Source organism: Balaenoptera physalus (genome assembly GCF_965194825.1).
Source record: "Balaenoptera physalus genome assembly, chromosome: 4".
Classification (NCBI taxonomy): domain Eukaryota; kingdom Metazoa; phylum Chordata; class Mammalia; order Artiodactyla; family Balaenopteridae; genus Balaenoptera; species Balaenoptera physalus.
In genome coordinates, this window is record NC_138891.1 from 78,811,708 (window position 1) to 78,836,687 (window position 24,980).

At 37.5% G+C, this 24,980-nt stretch overlaps 1 protein-coding gene across 9 annotated transcripts in view; it reads left to right on the forward strand.

The window, feature by feature from the left end:
- Positions 1-24,980, forward strand: part of IQCB1 (IQ motif containing B1) — a 61,419-nt gene that overhangs the window by 766 nt on the left and 35,673 nt on the right. For 7 of the 9 annotated variants that reach the window (XM_082459404.1, XM_082459408.1, XM_082459410.1 and 4 more), the window contains exons 3-6: positions 4,232-4,343; positions 4,576-4,738; positions 6,607-6,736; positions 18,991-19,084. In XM_082459404.1, the coding sequence (XP_082315530.1) occupies positions 4,244-4,343; positions 4,576-4,738; positions 6,607-6,736; positions 18,991-19,084 (487 nt within the window). In that variant the 5' untranslated portion in view covers positions 4,232-4,243. Of the gene's footprint in view, positions 1-4,231; positions 4,344-4,575; positions 4,739-6,606; positions 6,737-18,990; positions 19,085-20,171; positions 21,115-24,980 lie in introns of those variants that run through there. The other 2 variants (XM_082459412.1, XM_082459409.1) reach the window with 2 other exon arrangements.

Below are 24,980 nucleotides of genomic sequence, written 5' to 3' on the forward strand. Positions count from 1 at the left end.
CTGGAAAAAGTTCGTGAGTTTAAGGGTAAAGATGAGAGAAGTGCTGTATTAGAAGAGAAGCCTCCAAGAGAAGGTTTACAAATGGTTGCCATAACAGTGGTGGTTTTTCAGGGTAATTACGTAATCAGAAAACTTTCTCACTTAACTGCTACCTTCGCCAGGTTTGTAATTTATTGTTCCAGGCAGGTAGATGCCTGTGTCTCTCTCAGCCTATCTGCTTATCCAAATTCTACTCTTTTAAGGCGTACTAAGACTGTTCCCTGTGGTAGTTAAGCACTTGGGTTCTAAAGCCAGAATCTTTGGGTTTGAACCCCAGCTTCATACTCTATACAATATGACTTTGTGCAAACCAAACTTAAGGATGCTCATCATTAAAATGGGAGGAAAAAATAATAGTACTTATACCTTACAGTTGTTGAGAGGATTAAATTAGTACAAGAAAGCATTTAAAACAATTCATGGGATAAAGTAAAAGCTCTCTGAATGGTTATTATTTTTGAGACTTTACTGTCATGCAACATTTTAGGGCCATCTTTAGTGGCTGCCTTCTTTTCTAAACCTTGAATTATTCTAGGAGGTAGGAATTATTATTTTGTTTACAGGTAAGAAAGCTTGTTCATGGAAACCCTGTCCTCTGACTCTGTGGTCTTTATTCTTATCATCTGTGTCACCAGTTTGGCATGTAACGTATTTTACATAATTATTTTATTTTACGTATGTGTGTATATGGGTCTGTGTGTATACTTTTCTTTCCTAGCCAGAATGTGAGCAGGAAATCTGTCCTATATAAAATCTTTGTGAACCTTGGGTCTATCATAGAGCCCTACGCATGTTTGGTGGTGGTGATGATGTTTTAGTGATGTTTTCTTATATTAGCCAGAGAGCAAGAACAGTGTTGTGAATCTATTTTACTTTAAAAAGGCTTTCAACCAGAAGTCTGAGGTTTCCATTTTATAACCAGGAGAAAAGCAGAGCATCAAGAAATTGAGGTTTTGGAATACCCAAAGTTTGTGCATTTATTCATTGTTTCAACATATATAAATAATAAGTACCTACCACATGCCAAGCGCTAGTCTAGCCTCTGGGAATATAACAGTGAACCAAAGAGGTAAGAAGGCAGCCACCAAGAATGGTATGAGTTTTGCCCTTGTGAAGCTTACCTTCTAATGTGAATTTTCTCTAAACATATATCTAAATGAAATATGTTGTACTAGCCCAGGAAGAAACAAATAGACTAATGAACTAAATAGAATCTAAAAATATACCCAAGTGACATTTCAGATTGCTTCTCTTGTATCCATTCATGATAAATTATCTCAGAAATTTATGACAACTATGTGCATTTGTTCTTTTTTCACCAATCTGTAACCTCATCTGTTAGCTTCCTATCTTAAACCACTCACAAAAATAACTTACATTTGTATTGAAGATATAAATAAAGTTGTATGTTTATGAAGATATAAGTAAAACAAAATAATAAAAACAGTAGAAAAAATTAGGAGATTATATTTTAGCTCTTAGGGTAGGGAGGACCTTTCTAAGCATGACTCCAAAGGCAGAAGTTATAGAGGGAAGATTGTTATACTTGACTACATAAAAATTGTAAAACTACAGTAAAACCATAATCAAGCTTTAAAAAATAAACGACAGATGAGGATAAAGTGTTTATAGCCAATATAAAAGATAAAGGGTGTATATCCATGTATGAAAAACTTAAAGCTTCTACAAAAGAATAAGACAAGCCAGTAGAAAAATTGTTGAGGTATGTGAAGAGAAAATATATAAAAGAATAAATGGCCAGTGAACATGAAACGTGCTGAACCTCTCTAATAATCAAAGAAATAAAAATTAAAACAAGGAGATACCATTTTTCACCTAGCGGATTGACAAAAATGTAAAATATAACATTAGGTACTATTGAAGGCATAGTAAAATGAACACCCTCATACATTGTTGGTGGAAGTGTAAATTGGAACACCCATTTTGGAGAAAAATTTGGTATCTAATCAAAAATTTTAAAATATGTGTCCTGCCACCCGGCCATCTGACTGCAAGGGAAGAATTCATCCCACAGAGTACTATCATGAGTACCTAAGACATATACTTTGATATTCATTGCAGCATTGCTTGTACTAGCATACACTCTGAATGACTTCCAGTAGAGGAGATGTTTAAATATATTTTGATACACTCTTACAAAGGAAGCATAGCATAATGCAGCCATTGGAAAGAATGAGATAACTATATCCACTCTCCTAGAAAGTTAGTGTGCCAAGAGTTGTGCTGGGATTTCTTTAAAAATGTTTCCAGAAAACTTGTTTTTTAATGATGTGTATTTTACCTAAAAAGGAATGATTTTTGGATCCTGTATTATGGCCAACTCTTGTTTTTTCAATATTTATTTTATTTATTTATTTATCTTATTTTTGGCTGCATCGAGTCTTAGTTGCAACATGTGGGATCTTTCGTTGCGGCACGGGAGCTCTTCGTGGCGGCATGCGGGCTTCTCTCTAGTCATGGCCTGCACATTTTCTCTCTCGTTGTGGCGTGGGCTCCAGAGCGTGTGGGCTCTGTAGTTTGCGGCACATGGGCTCTCTAGTTGAGGCGTGTGGGCTCAGTAGTTGTGGTGTGTGGGCTTAGTTGCCCCGCGGCATGTGGGATCTTAGTTCCCCAACCAGGGATCAAACCCGCATCCCCTGCATTGGAATGTGGATTCTTTACCACTGGACAACCAGGGAAGTTCCCAACTCTTTAATATAAAGGGTGAACTGTGGTGCCAGTTATGAAGAATAATAGCTTAAAAAGTGAGAAGTAGGTTATTTGGGAATTTGTTTTGTGTTTCTTTACTCTTTTATGTGGGAAGGAATATAATGAACATTGTAATGGAAATTGGATTCATACTGATCTGGATTTGAATACTGACTCCACCACATGCTGGTGGAACCATGACAAGTTTCTTAACTTCTTCAAACTTTACTTTTTTTTAATCTGTAAAATGTAGGTGATTAAAGGCTTTACCTCATAATCCTGTTGTGAGGATTAAATGAGATAATGCATATGAAAGCACTTAGCACAGTGCTTAATTCATAGTAAGCACTTAATATATGTTAGTATTTATTAATTATAAATAAGTTAAGATTATACTTTTTTTAAAATGGTATCTTTGAGCTTTGAATGCTTAAATTAAAAGAATTTAATTTTCTTTAAATTTTTTAAAGAAAAGTTTTAGCAACAAATTGAATTGGGATGTGGATTTTTTTTTAAGATAATCGGTTTATTCACTATGCTATTTATAAACAAGCTTTGGTTATCTTATAATAACATTTCTGAGTTGTGTGTTGGGAATCCCCAGGACCAACTCCAGGTTTAGTAATTTGCTAGGAGGGCTCATAGTTCTCAGGATATAATCGTGATCATAGCTATGATTTATTACACTAAAAGGATACAAAGGAAAATCATCAAAGGGAGAAGGCACATGAGATGAAATTCAGAGGAGAACAGGTGCAAACTTCCAAGAGTCCTCTCCCAGCGGAGTCACATAGGACATGCTTAATTCCTCCTTCAGTGAGTTGTAATAACATGTTGAAGTGTTGTTTACCAGGGACGCTCACTAGAGACTCAGTGACAGAGTCTTTATTGGAGATGGTCATGTAGGCATCATCTGCTACCACATATCAGAATTCCAGACTTCAGGAAGGAAAGCAGGTGTTCAACATAAACCACATTGTTTTTACAAACAGTTTAGGCCCAGTGAGCCAGTCATATTAGGAAACTGGTGGAAACCCTCCTGAAATCCAAGTTCCTAGACATCAGGCAAGGGCCAACCTTGTAAGGAGACCTTTAAAAAAGATATCAGTCTTAGGCCTGTATTAGCTCATTTCTGCACACTCAGTTTCTCTTTCATGATAAAAGAAAATTAACTCCTGACCTAGGATTGTTGTGCAGATTAGAGAGAGTGAATGTGAAGCACCAAGCACAGTTTCTGACTCTTAGAGAGTGCACAATAAACAGTACCTAGTGTAGCTGTTACAGTAAGGTATAAGGGTCTTTAGCTCTTTTAGAGGTACACTAGTTGGAAAAACCAGTTTCTCCCTATAAGGAAGAAATGAGAAAAATCTACCCTTCACTTCTTGAACCAAGCAAAGCTGTTGTCATTTATATTTCAAACATTATTTAGGGGGTGAATGTTTTACGCTATTGACCTTTATTTTTCTGATTCTGTCAAATATAGGTGGTATGAGAAATGAAGACAATGGGTACAGACCCAAGGATCTTATCTCTAGCTGCTGAAGTTGCAATAAGTCCTGAGCAGAATGTCCCTGTTATACTGTTGAAGTTAAAAGGTAAGAAAATCTTTTTGTGATCGTCTGACACTGTTTAACAAAACAAATTCCATCATGGGTACAATTTTAGCATTGTTTTTAATTTGTTCAGTGAAATCTTAACACTGTGATAAAGCAGTGATTTCTTTTTCCTTTTAAATGTATTTTTAGTCATTATTCAACCTATAAAAATATGGATAGCTCTTGGATTTATTGAGCAAAAATAAGTGTATCTTATTTCCTTTTGCCTTAGAAATAATAAACAACACACCTTTTGGAAGCTCAGAGTTGAAGAAAGTCAAACAAGATATATATTGTTATGATCTCATTCGGTATTGCCTCTTGGTCCTCAGTCAAGATTGTTCTCGAATCCAGGGTGGTTGGACTACAATTTCCCAGCTTACACAGATATTAAGGTAAAATGAACAATAAATCAGCTTGTTGTTGAGGGATATAGTAGTAGATTCTTAATTTCAACATTTGCTTTCTTTTCTTCATCTGGCTAACAAGCATTGGCAACCTCCCATGGTATGTTATGGATGTACTTTTCCTTCATACTATATATTATTATTCCTAACTATATTTGTGAATATTTCACTGTCAAAAATTTCACTCCATAAGCTCTACGAAGATGGTGATCTTGTGCTCACCACTGAATCCCAAGGGCCTAATAGACTAAAGACTAAAGAATATTGAAGAAATGAAGAGATTAAGGCACTGGCTCTATACTGGAAAAACTTACAGTAGACATGGGATGACAGTCATGTGGATTTATCATACAAGGCAGAATGAAATAGGTGCTGAAATGAAAGGCATAAGCAAAGGACTGCAGGAGAAGAGATACAGAAACTTCATTTCACAGTATATTGGTTTAGCTGTCTCAACTGTATATTTCATTAAGTAACCCAAATCATGTCAATAAATTTAGAAGTAGCATTTACTGATCTACTGCCATGCTAGAAATTACGAGAAAAAGATCAAAATCTTTTTTCATATAGGAGGCAATAAAATAAATCAGGTGTTCTCAGTGTCTAAGCCACTTCCTAATTAAGTAACTGAAAATGTGCAGTACTAGTTGGATCTTAGCTTTTGAAACTGCTTATAATTAAACATAGATAGATAAAGGCCAGATTCAAGGTATACAGTTAGGAAAAACAGTTAACACATGTAATATTTTTTTATACCTTAATTTTCAAGATTAATTATTTCCTTAAGTAAATAGAGCCTTATGTCTTTGTGTTGTTAGATATGTTAGCTCATGGAAATATTGATTGAGCTAGGCTCTCAGAAGTGGACTCCAAGTCTTAAGAAATCCCCATGTTTGTGAATGTACAAAAAATGTATTTCATTTATTAACATTTTCAATGAAAATAGTACTCTTAATTAACTTTAGAAACCAAAGGGAAAAGAGAAACTGGTACATGTGAGTGTAAGTCTATTGACCTTAGGAACTGATATGTAAAAAAAAAAAAAGCATTAGTCAGTTTTTAGTGTACTCAGTATGTAGTCACTCTTGCTTATCAGTGTCTGCACAAGCCTCTAACATCGGTACTTACTCATTAGAGTACACACATAGAGACCATTCTTGGATTGGGGACTTTTTTTGGTATTAGTCTGCACAAATAGTTCTTACCATTGAGGCTTTTGAATATACTCGTTTCATATCCAGGGGGTGACTTTATGTGTGGTTTCAAGAGGACCCATTTCTCTAAATGACCTTCTCTCTTTCAATGTATATTGTAAACTGTTCCTACTAGAGTTTTTGCTGTCTCCTCTTCTGTTGTAGGGAATGTGCAATCAGATATTTTGCAGATTTTAGGAAAGTAGATCTATTGGAAAAAATTGATAATCTGTCCCTTGTAGACTAATGCTACCCTAGCTATTTTTCAGCTATCTGATGTGTAAAATGTATCAGTTAACGCATATGTTACTCCTGAATGGTATTCTGTTGCTTTTAGAGTGTGTGTAGCCCCTTCACTGAAAACTTGCCTCTTTCTCTTTATTGTGAGCCAAGTGTATTTTGTTTCCTGAAGGATTGACAAGTAAATTTTTAGGACATGTAAGTCCTAGCTCTAAGTACAGGCAAAATCCACACCACTGTTTACTTGTTACTTGTTAAGAAAGTTGTTACACTAATTTTCCTGTAAAAGTTCTTTATTGGCTTGGCAACAAAAGAAAGATACTAAAAATTCTCATTAAGACACCGTGTCTATAGAAGCTTTAGCATTCATCTAAAATTTATAATTAGCACAAACTTAATCACAAACTTGTGCTCTTATTTCAGCCATTGCTGTGTGGGCTTGGAACCAGGAGAAGATGCAGAGGAATTTTACAATGAATTACTTCCATCAGCTGCAGAAAATTTTCTGGTTTTGGGGAGGCAATTGCAAACATGTTTCATCAACGCAGCTAAGGTATATGTATTTATTTAGGGTTTTTTGTTTTGTAGCCAAAACAGGTTAATTCTTGAGACGATGTTCCACATTGTTTTTTCAAGTGTGCAATATTTGGCTGAAAGTACAATTAGAGTAATGGATTCAAACATTTTTAAAGCTACAACCAAAAAAAAGAAAATCTCTACATTTGAAATTTTTAAAGTGCTGACTGAACTGAAGCATATTGTATGACAGTATGCTTTTTGAAGGATCTGTTTTACTACTCAGTTTTGAGCATCACCCATAGACATTTATTTCCGTAGCATTTTCCTAAAACATACCTTCTACTTAAATCAGTAGTGGAAGAAAGTATTGTTCTCTAGGCCCAAGGCTTTTCTCAGTAGCTCCAATGGTGAAGAAGAATAAAGGTGCACTTTCCATATGCTCCTTCAGATCCTCTCTAGTCAAAATATTTCAACCTAAACATTTGGATTCATTTCACTCCAACAAGTATTTCTTGGGTGAATTGTGCTGGATGCTATATGTACTTTTTTTTTTTTTTTTGACCTATGGATCATTTAGAAGTATGTTGCTTAGTTTCAAAATATTTGAGGGTTTTGTTGGTGTTTTATTGTTATCAGTTTCTAATTTAATTCTGTCATGTCAGATAACATACTCTGTGTCATTTAAGACCTTTGAAGTATTTTCAGACTTGTTTTATGGCACTCCATATGTTTTATAGTGGTGAAGGTTCCATTACAAGCAGTCCTTACTTTGCACAGTGCTGTCTTAACTGAAACTCATGGATATCAGGGACATGTAAAGCTTTTGACATACACAGATTTCATTTAACATGGTACCATGCAAAAGCAAAGACTCCCCGTATACCTGCATGTGAACTCCTCAGTTGTAGTGTGTAATGTTCTGTAAATGTCAATTAGATCAGTTTGGATATAGAATATATAAGGAGTGATAAGTCCGCAAGGCTGAAATTCCACCTTGGAAGAGTTCTTGGCTATATGTACATTTGGGCCTACTGCCACATCAGAGATAGAGCAGATTCACAACTTTTGTGAATTATGAAGGGAAATAATGTAAGTCACTATAGGATGTTAAGTTCCATTTGAGATGCTTTGGGTATATAAGGAATAGACATAGTTTTGCATTTAAACAACTCTCAGGCTAATAAAGTAGATAAAATCTCTAGGTATTTCTTATAGAAAACCTAAGACAGATATATTTTTAATTCAAAAAAATAAGTTTAAAAAGTTTAAGAGTGAAATTGAGCAAGATATACAACAGTATGGACAAAAGAGTGGTTTGAATATGAGAAGTATTGTTGGCAGAGAATTTAACTTAGAGGTAGAGTATATGGGTCACAGATGCCACTTCTAGCATCTCCATTGACATTTTGAGGGATGCTAGCAGTAAATAAATATTTGCATATTTGCTAGATATAATTCAGTTCAGTTAAAGCGGCATGAACTATAGAAATTGTGTTGAACTTGATTTCTTTTCTGGCTGTGCCACAAACTAACTCTGGGTTCTTGGTCAAATCACTTGATTTCACTATATCTCAGCTTCCTCCTTTGTAAAATGAATTTCCATCTCATGAATAGCTCAGACCATTATGAAAGCTTTATGTTTTCTTCAAAGCACTTTTATTTAATATTCCCCACTTAAAAGCAATAATACTTATATTCTTTTCATTTATACAGTCCTTCAGTACTTTTCATAATACTTTCTTATTCTTAATCATGGTATTTGTATAGAGATAAAAAATTCTTTAGTATATACATCAAAGGGAGTAAATCAGCTACAAAAAAAGAGGGCCACTTGACCACAGAACAAATTAAAATGGTGAATAAAAAGAAAATGACAAGAGACAGGATTCAGTGCACAGGACCAGGAGGACACAGAAGTGTCCAGAATCCAGGCAGGAAGTTGCTGTCTGAGTCCATGACTCAGGTTCCAATGGAGCAGGTACTGGTGTCATGGACAGGCTGGTAAGGCAGGAGGACCAGCTCTCCTTGGCCTGAAAGCCCAGCCTCTGCCACTGAGCCCATCCAGTTCTTCCTGTTGCACTTGTTTTTTGTTTTTTTTAACATCTTTATTGGAGTATAATTGCTTTACAATGTTGTGTTTGTTTCTGCTGTATAAAAAAGTGAATCAGCTATATGTATACATATATCCCCATATCCCCTCCCTCTTGCGTCTCCCTCCCACCTTCCCTATCCCACCTCTCTAGGTGGTCACAAAGTACCAAGCTGATCTCCCTGTGCCATGCAGCTGCTTCCCACTAGCTATCTATTTTACATTTGGTAGTGTATATATGTCAGTGCTACTCTCTCACTTCGTCCCAACTTACCCTTCCCCTCCCTGTGTCCTCAAGTCCATTCTCTACGTCTGCATCTTTATTCCTGTCCTGCCCCTAGGTTCATCAAAACCATTTTTTTTTACATTCCATATATATGTTAGCATACGGTATTTATTTTTCTCTTTCTGACTTCACTCTGTATGACAGACTCTAGGTCCATCCACCTCAGTACAAATAAGTTTCATTTCTCAGTTTCATTTCTTTTTATGGCTGAGTAACATTCCATTGCCACATCTTCTTTATCCATTCATCTGTCGATGGACACTTAGGTTGCTTCCATGTCCCGGCTATTGTAAATAGTGCTGCAATGAACATTGTGATACATGTCTCTTTTTGAATTCTGGTTTTCTCAGGGTATATGCCCAGTAGTGGGATTGCTGGGTTATATGGTAGTTCTATTTTTAGTTTTTTAAGGAACCTCCATACTGTTCTCCATAGTGGCTGTATCAGTTTACAATCCCGCCAACAGTGCAAGAGGGCTCCCTTTTCTCCACACCCTCTCCAGCATTTACTGTTTGTAGATTTTTTGATGGTGGCCATTCTGACCGATGTGAGGTGATACCTCATTGTGGTTTTGATTTGCATTTCTCTAATGATTAGTGATGTTGAGCATCCTTTCATGTGTTTGTTGGCAATCTGTATATCTTCTTTCGAGAAATGTCTATTTAGGTCTTCTACCCATTTTTGGATTGGGTTGTTTCTTTTTTCGATACTGAGCTGCATGAGCTGCTTGTAAATTTTGGAGATTAATCCTTTCTCAATTGCTCATTTGCAAATCTTTTCTCCCATTCTGAGGGTTGTCTTTTGACTTGTTTATGGTTTCCTTTGCTGTGCAAAAGCTTTTAAGTTTCATTAGGTCCCATTTGTTTATTTTTTTTTTATTCACATTTCTCTAGGAGGTGGGTCAAAAAGGATCTTGCTGTGGTTTATGTCATACAGTGTTCTGCCTATGTTTTCCTCTAAGAGTTTTATAGTGTCTGGCCTTACATTGAAGTTTTTAATCCATTTAGAGTGTATTTCTGTGTATGGTGTTAGAAAGTGTTCTAATTTCATTGTTTTACATGTAGCTGTCCAGTTTTCCCAGCACCACTTATTGAAGAGGCTGTCTTTTCTCCATTGTATATCCTTGCCTCCTTTATCAAAGATAAGGTGGCCATATGTGCGTGGGTTTATCTCTGGGCTTTCTATCCTGTTCCATTGATCTATATTTCTGTTTTTGTGCCAGTACCATACTGTCTTGATTACTATAGCTTTGTGCTATAGTCTGAAGTCAGGGAACCTGATTCCTCCAGCTCCTTTTTCCTTTCTCAAGATTGCTTTGGCTCTTCAGGGTCTTTTGTGTTTCCATACAAATTGTAAAATTTTTTGTTCTAGTTCTGTGGAAAATGCCATTGGTAGTTTGATAGGGACTGCATTAAATCTGTAGATTGCTTTGGTAGTATAGTCATTTTCACAATATTGATTCTTCCAATCCAAGAACATGGTATATCTCTCCATCTGTTTGTATAGTTTTTAATTTCTTTCATCAGTGTCTTATAGTTTTCTGCATACAGGTCTTTTGTCTCCTTAGGTAGGTTTATTCCTAGATATTTTATTCTTTTTGTTGTAATGGTAAATGGGAGTATTTCCTTAATTTCTCTTTCAGATTTTTCATCATTAATGTATAGGAATGCAAGAGATTTCTGTGCATTAATTTTGTATCCTGCTACTTTACCGAATTCATTGATTAGCTCTAGTAGTTTTCTGGTAGCATCTTTAGGATTCTCTATGTGTAGTATCATGTCATCTGCAAACAGTGACAGCTTTACTTCTTCTTTTCTGATTTGGATTCCTTTTATTTCTTTTTCTTCTCTGATTGCTGTGGCTAAAACTTCCAAAACTATGTTGAATAATAGTAGTGAGAGTGGGCAACCTTGTCTTTTTCCTGATCTTAGAAGAAATGGTTTCAGTTTTTCACCATTGAGAATGATGTTGGCTGTGGATTTGTCATATATGGGCTTTATTACGTTGAGATAGGTTCCCTCTATGCCCACTTTCTGGAGAGTTTTTATCATAAGTGGGTGTTGAATTTTGTCGAAAACTTTTTCTGCATCTATTGAGATTATCGTATGTTTTTTATCCTTCAATTTGTTAATATGGTGTATCACATTGATTGATTTGCATATATTGAAGAATCCTTGCATCCCTGGGATAAACCCCACTTGATCATGCTGTATGATCCTTTTAATGTGCTGTTGGATTCTGTTTGCTCGTATTTTGTTGAGGATCTTTGCATCTGTGTTTATCAGTGATATTGGTCTTTAGTTTTCTTTTTTTGTGACATCTTTGTCTGGTTTTGGTATTGGGGTGATGGTGGCCTCGTGGAATGAGTTTGGGAGTGTTCCTCCCTCTGCTATATTTTGGAAGAGTGTGAGAAGGATAAGTTTGTTAGAATTCACCTGTGAAGCCATCTGGTCCTGGGCTTTTGTTTGTTGGAAGGTTTTTAATCACAGTTTCAATTTCATTACTTGTGATTGGTCTGTTCATATTTTCTATTTCTTCCTGGTTCAGTCTTGGAAGGTTGTACTTTTCTAAGAATTCGTCCATTTCTTCCAGGTTGTCCATTTTATTGGTATATAGTTGCTTGTAGTAGTCTCTCATGATCCTTTGTATTTCTGCAGTGTCAGTTGTTAGTTTTTTATTTCTAATTCTTTTGATTTGAGTTTTCTCTGTTTTTTTCTTGATGAGTCTGGCTAATGGTTTATCAATTTTGTTTATCTTCTCAAAGAACCAGCTTTTGTTTTATTGATCTTTGCTATTGTTTCCTTCATTTCTTTTTCATTTATTTCTGCTCTCATCTTTATGATTTCTTTCCTTCTGCTAACTTTGGGGGATTTTTTGCTCTTCTTTCTCTTATTGCTTTAGGTGTAAGGTTAGGTTGGTTGAGATTTTTCTTGTTTCTTGAGGTATGATTGTATTGCTATAAACTTCCCTCTTAGAACTGCTTTTGCTGCATCCCATAGGTTTTGGGTCATCATGTTTTGATAGTTTGATTAATATGTGTCTTGGCGTGTTTCTCCTTGGATTTATCCTGTATGGGGCTCTCTGTGCTTCCAGGACTTGATTAACTATTTCCTTTCCCATATTAGGGAAGTTTTCAACTATAATCTCTTCAAATATTTTCTCAGTCCCTTTCTTTTTCTCTTCTTCTTCTGGGACCCCTATAATTCGAATGTTGGTGCGTTTAATGTTGTCCCAGAGGTCTCTGAGACTGTCCTCAGTTCTTTTCATTCTTTTTTCTTTATCCTGCTCTGCAGTAGTTATTTCCACTATTCTATCTTCCAGGTCACTTATCCGTTCTTCTGCCTCAGTTATTCTGCTATTGATCCCATCTAGAGTATTTTTAATTTCATTTATTGTGTTTTTCATCATTGCTTGGTTCCTCTTTAGTTCTTCTACATCCTTGTTAAATGTTTCTTGCATTTTGTCTATTCTATTTCCAAGATTTTGGATCATCTTTACTATCATTATTCTGAATTCTTTTTCAGGTAGACTGCCTATTTCCTCTTCATTTGTTAGGTCTGGTGTGTTTTGACCCTGCTCCTTCACCTGCTGTGTGGTTTTTTGTCTTCTCATTTTGCTTATCTTACTGTGTTTGGGGTCTCCTTTTCACAGGCTGCAGGTTCGTAGTTCCCGTTGTTTTTGGTATCTGTCCCCAGTGGCTAAGGTTGGTTCAGTGGGTTGTGTAGGCTTCCTGGTGGAGGGGACTAGTGCCTGTGTTCTGGTGGATGAGGTTGGATCTTGTCTTTCTGGTGGGCACGTCCACGTCTGGTGGTGTGTTTTGGGGTGTCTGTGGCCTTATTATGATTTTAGGCAGCTTCTCTGCTAATGGATGGGGCTGTGTTCCTGTCTTGCTAGTTGTTTGGCATAGGGTGTCCAGTACTGTAGCTTGCTGGTCGTTGAGTGAAGCTGGGTCTTGATGTTGAGATGGAGATCTCTGAGAGATTTTTGCCGTTTGGTATTACGTGGAGCTGGGAGGTCTCTTGTGGACCAGTGTCCTGAAGTTGGCTCTCCCACCTCAGAGGCACAGCCCTGATGCCTGGCTGGAGCACCAAGAGCCTTTCATCCACACGGCTCAGACTTTTGGGACGTCTGACGTCTTCTGCCAGCGTTCAGTGGGTGTTCTGTAGGAGCAGTTCCACGTGTAGATGTATTTCTACTGTATCTGTGGGAAGGAAGGTGATCTCTGCGTCTTACTCTTCCGCCATCTTGCCCCTCCCCCAGAAAATGTTTCTGGGTCATCATGTTTTCATTGTCATTTGTTTCTAGGTATTTTTTTGATTTCCTCTTTGATTTCTTCAGTGATCTCTTGGTTATTTAGTAGCATATTGTTTAGCCTCTATGTGTTTGTATATTTTACAATTTTTTTTTTTTACTGTAATTGATATCTAGTCTCATGGCATTGTGGTCGGAAAAGATACTTGATATGATTTCAATTTTCTTAAATTTACTGAGTCTTGATTTGTGACCCGAGGTATGATCTGTCCTGGAGAATGTTCCATGTGCACTTGAGAAGAAAGTGTATTCTGTTGTTTTTGGATGGAATGTCCTATAAATATCAATTAAGTCCATCTGGTCTAATGTGTCATTTAAAGCTTGTGTTTCCTTATTTATTTTCATTTTGGATGATCTGTCCATTGGTGAAAGTGGGGTGTTAAAGTCCCCTACTATTATTGTGTTACTGTTGATTTCCCCTTTTATGGCTGTTAGCATTTGTCTTATGTATTGAGGTGCTCCTATGTTGGGTGCATAAATATTTACAATTGTTATATCTTTTTCTTGGATTGATCCCTTGATCTTTATGTAGTGTCCTTCTTTGTCTCTTGTAACAGTCTTTATTTTAAAGTCTATTTTGTCTGATATGAGTATTGCTATTCCAGCTTTCTTTTGATTTCCATTTGCATGGAACATCTTTTTCCATCCCCTCACTTTCAGTCTGTATGTGTCCCTAGGTCTAAAGTGGGTCTCTTGTAGGCAGAATATATATGGGTTTTGTTTTTGTATCCATTCAGCCGGTCTGTGTCTTTTGGTTGGAGCATTTAATCCATTTACTTTTAGGGTAATTATTGACATGTATGTTCCTATTACCATTTTCTTAATTGTTTTGCGTGTGTTTTTTGTAGGTCTTTTCCTTCTCTTGTGTTTCCTGCCTAGAGAAATTCCTTTAGCATTTGTTGTAAAGCTGGTTTGGTGGTGCTGAATTCTCTTAACTTTTGCTTTTCTGCAAAGTTTTTAATTGCTCCGTCGAATCTGAATGAGATCCTTGCTGGGTAGAGTAATCTTGGTTGTAGGTTTTTCCTTATCACTTTAAATATGTCTTGCCTTTCCCTTCTGGCTTGCAGAGTTTTTGCTAAAAGATCAGCTGTTAACCTTATGGGGATTCCCTTGTATGTTGTTTGTTGCTTTTCCCTTGCTGCTTTTAATATTTTTTCTTTGTATTTTAATTTTTGGTAGTTTGATTAATATGTGTCTTGGCATGTTTCTCCTTTGATTTATCCTGTATGGGACTCTCTGTGCTTCCTGGACTTGATTGACTCTTTCCTTTCCCATGTTATGGAAGTTTTCAACTATAATCTCTTCAAATGTTTTCTCAGACCCTTTCTTTTTCTCTTCTTCTTCTGGGACCCCTATAATTCGAATGTTGGTGTGTTTAATGTTGTCCCAGAGTTCTCTGAGACTGTCCTGAGTTCTTTTCATTCTTTTTTCTTTATTCTGCTCTGTGGCTGTTTTTTCCACTATTCTATCTTCCAGGTCACTTATCCGTTCTTCTGCCTCAGTTATTCTGTTATTGATTCCTTCTGGAGTATTTTAAATTTCATTTATTGTGTTGTTCATCATTGTTTGTTTGCTCTTTAGTTCTTCTAGGTCCTTGTTGAATGTTTCTTCTATTTTCTCCATTCTATTTCTGAGATTTTGGATCATCTTTACTATCGTTACTCTGAATTCTTTTTCAGGTAGACTGCCTATTTCCTCTTCATTTCTTTGGTCTCGTGGGTTTTTACCTTGCTCCTTCATCTGCTGCATATTTCTTTGTCTTCTCATTTTGTTTAACTTACGGTGTTTGAGGTCTCCTTTTCACAGGCTGTAGGTTCATAGTTCCCGTTATTTTTGGTGTCTGCCCCCAGTGGGTGAGGTTCGTTCAGTGGCTTGGGTAGGCTTCCTGGTGGAGGGGACTGGTGCCTGTGTTCTGCTGGGTAAGGCTGGATCTTGTCCTTCTGGTGGGCAGGGCCGTGTCTGGTGGTGTTTTTTGGGGTGTCTGTGAACTTATTATGACTTTAGGCAGCCTCTCTGCTGTCGAGTGGGGTTGTGTTCCTGTCTTGCTAGTTGTTTGGCATGGGGCGTCCAGCACTGGAGCTTGCTGGCTGTTGGATGGAGCTGGGTCTTAGTGTTGAGATGGAGATCTCTGGGAGAGCTCTTGCTGATTGATATTACGTGGAGCCTGGAGGTCTCTGGTGGTCCAGTGTCCTGGACTTGGCTCTCCCACCTCGGAGGCTCAGGCCTAACACCTGGCCAGAGCACCAAGACCCTGCCAGCCGCATGGCTCAGAAGAAAAGGAAGGAAAAAAAACAACAGAAAAAAATGAACAGATAGAACCCCAAACCAAATGGTAAAAGCAAAACTATACAGACAAAATCACACAAAGAAACATACACACACACACTGATAAAAAGAAAACAAACAAAACCAAACAACAACAACAAAAAAAACGAACAGACAGAACCCTAGGACAAATGGTAAAAGCAAACCTAAACCGACAATAATCACAGAAAGAAACATATACACACACACACTCACAAAAAGAGAAAAAAGGAAAAAAAATTTTTTTAAATAAAAATAAAATAAAAAGGAAGAGAGTAACCAAACTAATAAATCCACCAATGATAACAAGCACTAAAAACTAAACTAAGATAAACCTAAACCCAAAAAACAAATCAGACGCAGAAAGCAAACCCCACGTCTACAGTTGCTCCAAAGTCCACCACCTCAATTTTGGGAACATTCGTTGTCTATTCCTGTATTCCAAACATGCAGGGTTTATCAAGTTGATTGTGAGGATTTAATCCACTGCTTCTGAGGCTGCACAGAGAAATTTCCCTTTCTCTTCTTTGTTCGTACAGCTCCTGGGGTTCAGCTTTGGTTTTGGCCCCGCCTCTGCGTGTAGGCCCCCCTTAAGCATCTGTTCGCCACCCAGACAGGAGGGGGTTAAAGCAGCAGCTGATTAGGGCTTTCTTGCTCACTCAGGCCAGGGAGAGGGAGGGGTACAGTAGTCATAATTGGCATGCGGGGCAAGCCTGTGGAGGGAGAGGCCAGTGTGACATTGCAACAGCCTGAGGTGTGCCTTGTGTTCTCCCAGGGAAGTTGTCCCTGGATCATGGGACCCTGGCAGTGGCATGCTACACAGCCTCCCAGGGAGGGTGTGGATAGTGACCTGAGCTTGCACATAGGATTCTTGGTGGCAGCGGCGGCAGCGTTAGTGGTCCATGCCCATGTCTGGGGTCCAAGCTGACAGTCGTGGCTCATGCCCATCTCTGGAGCTCGCTTAGGCAGTGCTCTGCTGTCTCTGGGCACACGGAGCAGGAATCCGCTCTACTTGCGCACCCCAAAAGAATGGTCTCTTGCCTCTTAGGCAGGTTCAGATTCTTTCCCGGACTCCCTCCCGGCTAGCTGTGGTGCACTAGCCCCCTTCAGGCAGACTTCACGCAGCCAACCCCAGTCCTCTCCCTGGCATCTGACCTCCAAAGCCTGAGCCTTAGCTCGCAGCCCCCACCCGCCTCGGTGGGTGAGCAGACAAGCCTCTCAGGCTGGTGAGTGCTGGTCGGCACCGATCCTCTGTGCGAGAATCTCTCCGCTTTGCCCTCTGCACCCCTGTTGCTGCACTCTCCTCCATGGCTCCGAAGCTTCCCCCCGGTCACCCCCTGTCCCCGACAGTGAAGGGGCTTCCTAGTGTGTGGAAACTTTTCCTCCTTCAGAGCTCCCTCCCAGAGGTGCAGGTCCCGTCCCTATTCTTTTGTCTGTGGTTTTTCTTTTTTATTTTGCCCTACCCAGGTACGTGGGGATTTTCTTGCCTTTTGGGAAGTCGGAGGTCTTCTGCCAGCATTCAGTAGGTGTTCTGTAGTCATTGTTCCACATGTAGATGTATTTTTGATGTATTCGTGGGGAGGAAGGTGATCTCCACGTCTTACTCCTCCACCATCTTGAAGGTCCCCGCACTTGTTTGTTGATGGGTCATCATGGCAATGGGAAGCACAGAAAAAGTTAATTATCAGCACAGACTAAAATGGAACAATTTGGACTTTGGTTTAAAATTAATTAAAATTCTGTTTCTAGTGATAAAAAAAGAAAAAGAAAATTGAATTTATCTATTAGTTCTATCTACCTAGTTGTTTCCCAATTATATATATATTTTTAAATTAGCTAGCAGGTAGGTAGTAGAGCACATGGTGGGACATACACAGGGTATTATGGCCTAAACTGCAAACTCGTTAAAATATGCATACACATATACATATATACGTGCATATATATATATATGCATACACACACACACACACACACATACATATATATATATTAGGTTGGCCAGAGTTCGTTTGGGTTTTTCATAACATGTTACAGAAAAACCCGAATGAACTTTTTGGCCAACCCAATATATGTATTTTATATGTAAAAATAGAAAAATAACTGCCAGAATTTTGTAGTGACTTAAGGGTAAATTATGTTAACCAGTCTCAGAGGCCATGAATTTGTGGGTGACATTATCTAATGGGTTTTTAAAGGAAATCAGTAAGTATAGGAGCCCAGCACTATACTTCGAGGTTGGCAGCAATGAAGATTACCATGCCCTTTATTTCAGTGAAACTGGCTAAGGCAGTTTATTGGACTAAAGGGATTCTTGATCTAATGTTACACTTCTTTCTTTTTTGACTGTTGGTATATTTGTTAGTACACGTCTATTTAAGCACCTATCTAACCCTGAGGTAGAATAATAGGAAGAAAATACTTTCATTATTATGAAGAGTAACCATAGCAACCATGTTTTTGCTGTTGTCATTACTTGTATGCCACAGTACATTCAGGACATGGATAAGATTAATGGCCTTTATACAACTTTCCACTAAAATTATGTGGCCAGTAAGACAGAATTGTGAATGTAATCTGTTTCTTATTTCCCATTGTGACACATACTCTAATGTAGAATAATTTCTCACCCTACTTTCCAGAAGGAAAGAAGCAGAAAAAATTGTCATTTATTTATTGGATAAATATTGATTGAACTTTCACTGTGTGTCAGAACTGTTTTAGACACTGGGTGTATAGTGGAGAGCTAAATAACATGGTCTCTGCCTTCATGGAGTCATAGAGTAGAAGCTGCAACTGAAATGCACTAATAATAATGCTTTTTATGCTGACATGTACATTTGCATATTGCAGTGATTTTCAACCCTGGCTACATAACCAAATCACACACCTAACTTTGTAAAAAGTCAGATGTCCAGACTTTTAACTTTGGAGATTCAGATTTCAGTATGTTTGAACTAAAGCCTGTGCATCGGGATATTTTTTAAAACTCCATAGATGATTCTTATGTATAGCTGGTATTGAAAAATCCTAGTTTATCAACTTGTAGTTCTTATACTACGTATATTGTCCCATTTGACCTCTGGATAGCAACCATTTCTGTTAAGTAGAGTAGGTATTACCAGCCTGTTACCACAGTTTTATAAATTAAGAAACTAAAAGCTACAAGATATGTACCTCATAAATAGCTGAGATAGATCCAGAAACCAGGTCCTGTGACTCCTCAAAGAGAAGTCTATTTTTTTATTTATTAAAACAATTACAGGAAAGTCAATTGGTTTTTTGTGTGTGTGTTAAGGGTGAAGAAAAAGATGCATTACTACACTTTTTTGAAATTGTGACTGATTCTCTCTTCTGGCTATTGGGAGGACATGTTCAACTCATCCAGAATGGTAAGAAAAAAGATTTTTTAATTGATAGTCATTGTAGAGTCACCCACTAACAGTTTGATTTTTTTTTTCTAAAAATAAATACCTCATTAACTACAGATAACCACAGTTAAATGAAACCACACTGAAATAACCCCACACACAAAAAATAAAATTACATTTGGATGTTCCAGCTTTAAATAGACAACATTAACAATGTAGATATTACATTAAGCGGAAAATTGCTAAAATATAACTTTCTCCTTAGCTTTTTCTATTTAGCAAATCTAAGATAAGGATTAATGATCTTAACAGTTTAGTCTAGGGAAAATCTTTTTTTTTTCCCCCAAAGATTACAGTTATATTTTAGACTTAGTATGATAGAAATCCCTATGTACAGAGTGTAGATACAATTTAACTCACAGCCTAACTATTGATGTAAGAGTAAGCTTTTATCTAATGATATTTTACTAAACTTGAAAGTTACTATATAGGATTTCTGTACTTACATTGAGCAATACAAATACATGTTAGTTTTATATTATGTTTCCTTGAGACTGAGAAAGTAAACTAATAATAATGATGACAACATTCTTACCTTCTTGAAAGATTTAATCTAAGAAAAATGTAATTATATAGGAATAATATAAGAACATTGATATTTTTTAGAATGTAAAAATTGAACTGAATATTAATATTTTATTTTTTACTCTCAGAATTATGCATGTGCATAATTTAAAGAGTCAGATAGTTCCGTAAGAATTGTTTAAAAAATACACACAATCCCTGGCCCTCACACCTCACTCCAGTTCCCATTTTCTAAAGGCAACTACTTTCGATTAGTATAACTAATACTTTTGGTAGTTATAGCCACATAGAGCTAAGTAACATGCTTGAATACTTCTTTTTTAAAAAAGCATTATCCATTTCCCATTATAGAACAAATATTATTATAAACTTCCCAACTTAAAGAACTATTTTACCAAAAATATAAAGTACTTAGCCACACTATAGTGAGATATTAAAGACCTAGTTAAAGAGAGACAGTGAGAGAGAGAATACTTGAAAAATTTTTAAATATGCCATATTCCTTTTCAAAAATTATAACAAGCGACTGCTCGCGCCTGGCGGCAGCTGGGGCTCTACACTCAAGGGGTCGAGCCTGGCCCGCCCCGACAACGGCGCGTGCTCGGCGGCGGCCCCAGGCCTGGGGCACTGAGAGCGGAGGCTGCGGTGGCCGGCGCCGGGATGTCGGGGAGCTCGAAGGTGGTGCTGGGCCTCTTGGTGGTGCTGACGGCGGCCACCATGGCGGGCGTGCATATGAAGCAGCGGCAGGACCAGCAGAGGCTTCGTGACGGAGTGATCAGAGACATTGAGAGGCAAAATCGGAAAAAAGAAAATACTCGTCTTTTGGGAGAACAGATTCTTCTGACTGAGCAACTTGAAGCAGAAAGAGAGAAGATGGTGTTGGCAAAAGGATCTCAAAAAACGTGACTTGAAATGCGTGTGAGATATTGATGGAACAGACAGCGTTAAGTGTGTGTGAGTGTTGATGGAGAACAGCTTAGTGAGATCTTCAGCCTTTTTGTGGTCACCGTCCTTTTAAACTTGATCAGAAAAAGGACGATGGATCGTATATTCTAAATAATTGCTTTAAGTGCCCCTTGTGTCTGAGTAGAGCCAGGCAGACGCTCTTCTGAGAGTTTGTTTGTGTGGTCAGCAAGGAGCCCCTTCAAGCTTAGTGTCCAGAGACTGAGATTGTTCCCAAGAGCACTGAACCTGCAAGCCGGGAGGGATGGAGAGTAACATCCATCTGAGCAGTTTGATCAGTCGGCACGACGATGAAGCCACAAGAACGTCCACCTTGGAGGGGCTGGAGGAGGGAGAGGTGGAGGGGGAGACTCTGCTGATCGTCGAGTCAGAGGACCAGGCGTCCGTGGACTTGTCTCACGACCAGAGCGGGGACTCCCTAAACAGTGATGAAGGGGACGTGTCGTGGAGGGAGGAGCAGCTGTCCTACTTCTGCGACAAGTGCCAGAAGTGGATCCCAGCCAGTAAGAGCTTCTCCTTTCCTTTGCTTTGTCAATTCCTGCGGGAAGGTTTGTTTTTCTAACCTGTGAAAGAAACATGAATGTGAAAGAGACCCAAATAAAAAGATAACTCTTATATTTATTATTAGTGTAGTTGATTAACTGCAAATTTATATAAAACAGACACATTTGTACTAATATATATTACTGCCAACCTCTATCACGTTGTTAAATTAACATTCTCGATTGTAACCCAATAAAAATTAGAAAATTGGAAATTCTGTGTTACTTAAAGAATTAGCCACATTTTTCTTTCAGTGTCACATTATTGTGGTTTTGAGGCCAAATTCTAGGCCCAGCGTAGAGCTAAACTTCAGACTCATAAACATACCTCTTGTAGTATTTAACTTACATGGAAAACAACTGCTATAGTATGTTGATATAAGGTCGGAATTAGGAGATTAAATATGTATTATGCCTTTTTCTAGGGCCATTTGTGTTTTCTCCTTGCTGGCCTCCTTGATCTGCTGGCAGTAGATACACGCAGTGAGGTGCTTTGCCAGGCATCAGGGCTCTTATCCAAAACAGGATGTTTCCATTAGGCAGAGAGTAGTAAAGACGTATGTACTAGAGGAATACTCTGTGCAGTAGAATTTGTAACTAGGTCAGAGAAATTTATATATGTGTATGTGTATATATATTGTTGTGAACTGGGTCATTTTCTGGTATGTGGAGGTGTTTTTAAGGTGGTTTCAACTCTTCGGATTCATAGTTATTATTAATAAATTAACACCATTTTCAAATTAAAAAAAAAAATTATAACAAATGTGACAATACTCCGCAGATCAATCTGTAGATTTAAAACACCAATAAAGTAGGTATTAAAACTAAGTTAAACAATTGGATACAAAATTAGGATGTCCAGTAACCTTTTCTCTCAAGAGAACCACCTCCTTGGAGAAATGGCTGACTGTATATAGGTATGAGGTAGAAAATATGCAAGGTAAGCCAAAAGTCTCTTGAATACTAGATAGGAAGGAAGCAATCAAAGTCTATTAGGATTCTGTGAAAAGGACTCAGGAGCCAACATAAGGAGGCTTCTACTAGCTAAAAATGGGAAATTTGAACAGTAATAAGGGTAATAACTACAGTGGATTAAAACTCATCAAATATAGTGAGATTATTAACTTTAACCTTTTATTATGGAAAGTAGAATAGTATAATGAACCCCTATGTACTCATCACTGAGCTTCAACAACTATCAACATTTTGCTAATCTTTTTTTATATATTCCCATACCACTATTAATAAAAGTTACCATTAGAGTCTGCTAGGGGACCAGTTCATTTTGAAAACTGGTAAATGAAGAGTCCAGCATTTATACTGCCTTTTCTTACATATTGATGAGGAGAAACTTTTCTTTATAAACATATCCCAACTAATAAGTGAAAAAGGTATGATAGAATAGTGCCATTTTGCAACCTTTAGTGAATTATCCATCACTGTCAACACCTCAGAAGGAGAGAAAACCAGATAATAAGTGCCTCATCATAACCTCACATATGACATGGATATGCCAAAAATTCAAACATGAATCATTTTGATCCTGGAGCTCCAACTACCAATTTGTAGAGGGTCAGAGAAACATTAAATTATACCCCAGGAATGCAGTTAGCAAAGCTAGACTGTGGGAAACTCATAGGACAATTGACATAGTTTCATCAACAAATAAATTGCAAGGGGGAAAAAAGGTAAAGTAGAAACCCATAGGTTAAAAGAAATTTGAAAGATAACCAGTTCCAATGTGTGACTCTTAATTGGATCTTGATTCAAATAAACTTTTAAAAATTCACACAAAAAATGGAAATGGGAGGACTGACTGGATATTTGATAAAATCAGGGAATCATGATTATTTAGGTTAGATAATGGCTATGTTTTATTTTTTAATAATTCATATGTTTTGAGAATATGTATTGAAATACTTGTGTGTAAAATGATTTGATGTCTTAGATTTGCTTTCAAATAAAATGGGAGGCAGGAAGTAGATGGGATAGGTGAAACAAGATTGTTGGTGAGTTGATCACTGTTAAAGTTGAGTGACTGGTACATGCAGGGTCATTATACTGTTCTCTCTACTCTTACATATGTTTGAAACTTTAATTGTAAAAAGTTTAATTAAATAAAGAAATGGGCAAAAGTATCAGTTTTAGTTTGGGGGACCAAATAGTTATCTGACTGCACTTGAAAAACATAATAGAGGCTTCAAAAATAAGTTATATAATAATATAAGACAAATAGTATAAAAAATAAAGTAGAATAACTTTAATAAATTATCATAATTTTTCCAATATAGAAAAAAGGTATATACACACTAGATACTACATGATTTCAGTGAATTCAAAGTTAATTAAAGAGTTGTTAATGAAACATCTTTAAGTAGACAAAAAATGGAAAAATACACTTATCCCAGCTACAGAGGAGAATTTTTTTGCTATTAAAGAATAGAAAATTAGAAGCCATAAAAATACTTAATAGTAGTGGTATTGTGTTTTGAAGTTGTTAAACATTAAAAAAGAATGGTATCTGGTGAGATATTGAAATACTGGATTATATAAATAGAAATGAAGAACAGTAGTTAGTATGTGAAAGAAATCAAATACGTTCCCTCAGGAAACTGAAAGAGGAAAAGAGGAAAGTTGTTTTGTAGAAGCTAGGGTAGTGTTCACAGAGCTGCCTTGCCAACATAGCTGATCCCACTTTAATTAAAATTCTGAGGGGCTTCCCTGGTGGTGCAGTGGTTAAGAATCCGCCTGCCAATGCAGGGGACACGGGTTCGAGCCCTGGTCCGGGAATATCCCACATGCCATGGAGCAACTAAGCCTGTGTGCCACAACTACTGAGCCTGCGCTCTACAGCCCATGTGCCACAACTACTGAAGCCTGTGCACCTAGAGCCCATGCTCCGCAACAAGAGAAGCCACCGCAATGAGAAGCCCAAACACCGCAACGAAGAGTAGCCCCCACTCACCGCAACTAGAGAAAGCCCATGCACAGCAACAAAGACCCAACACAGCCATAAATAAATAAATAAATAAATAAATAAATTTATTTTAAAAAAAAATTCTGATCAGTTAGTGAAGAAAGGACTATAAACTGACATTTACTGGGAACCTACCCTGTTCTAGGACATTTTACAGTAGTCTGTGAAAGAGCTGTTATTTTTAGTTTTACAGAGGCAGAAATAGGTGTTCTGAGAGGTTAAGCGACTTGCGTAAGCATCCAGTGCCAAGTCTTCATAACTGACTGCTCAGAGCCTAAAAATTATAAACCAATAAAAACAAATACTCTTCTGGGTAGTTAATGATTTTATTATTATTTAAGATAAGATATTAGCAAACATGATAAACATGACACATTATATAACAATTAAATTTTTAAGGACACGAGCCGCTGATTACGGTCATCTGTACCATTGCTATTCCTTCACATTCTCTTTTTTTCACAGAAAACTTGGTTTTCTTCACTGAAATCACTGCTAGAAAAGGAGATTCAGTCTTAGGATTTTATATTTTACTTTTAATTTAAGGGGAGATAACAGTAGATTCTTAACTTAGTATTTCTTTATTTTTTTTTAAATTTATTTTTGGCTGCGTTGGGTCTTCGTGCTTTCTCTAATTGCAGCGAGCAGGGGCTACTCTTCGCTGCAGTGCGCGGGCTTCTCACTGCGGTGGCTTTCTTGTTGCAGAGCACAGGCTCTAGGTGCGTAGGCTTCAGTATTTGTGGCACGCAGGCTCAGTAGTTGTGGCTCGTGGGCTCTAGAGTGCAGGCTCAGTAGTTGTGGCGCATGGGCTTAGTTGCTCTGTGGCATGTGGGATCTTCCCGGACCAGTG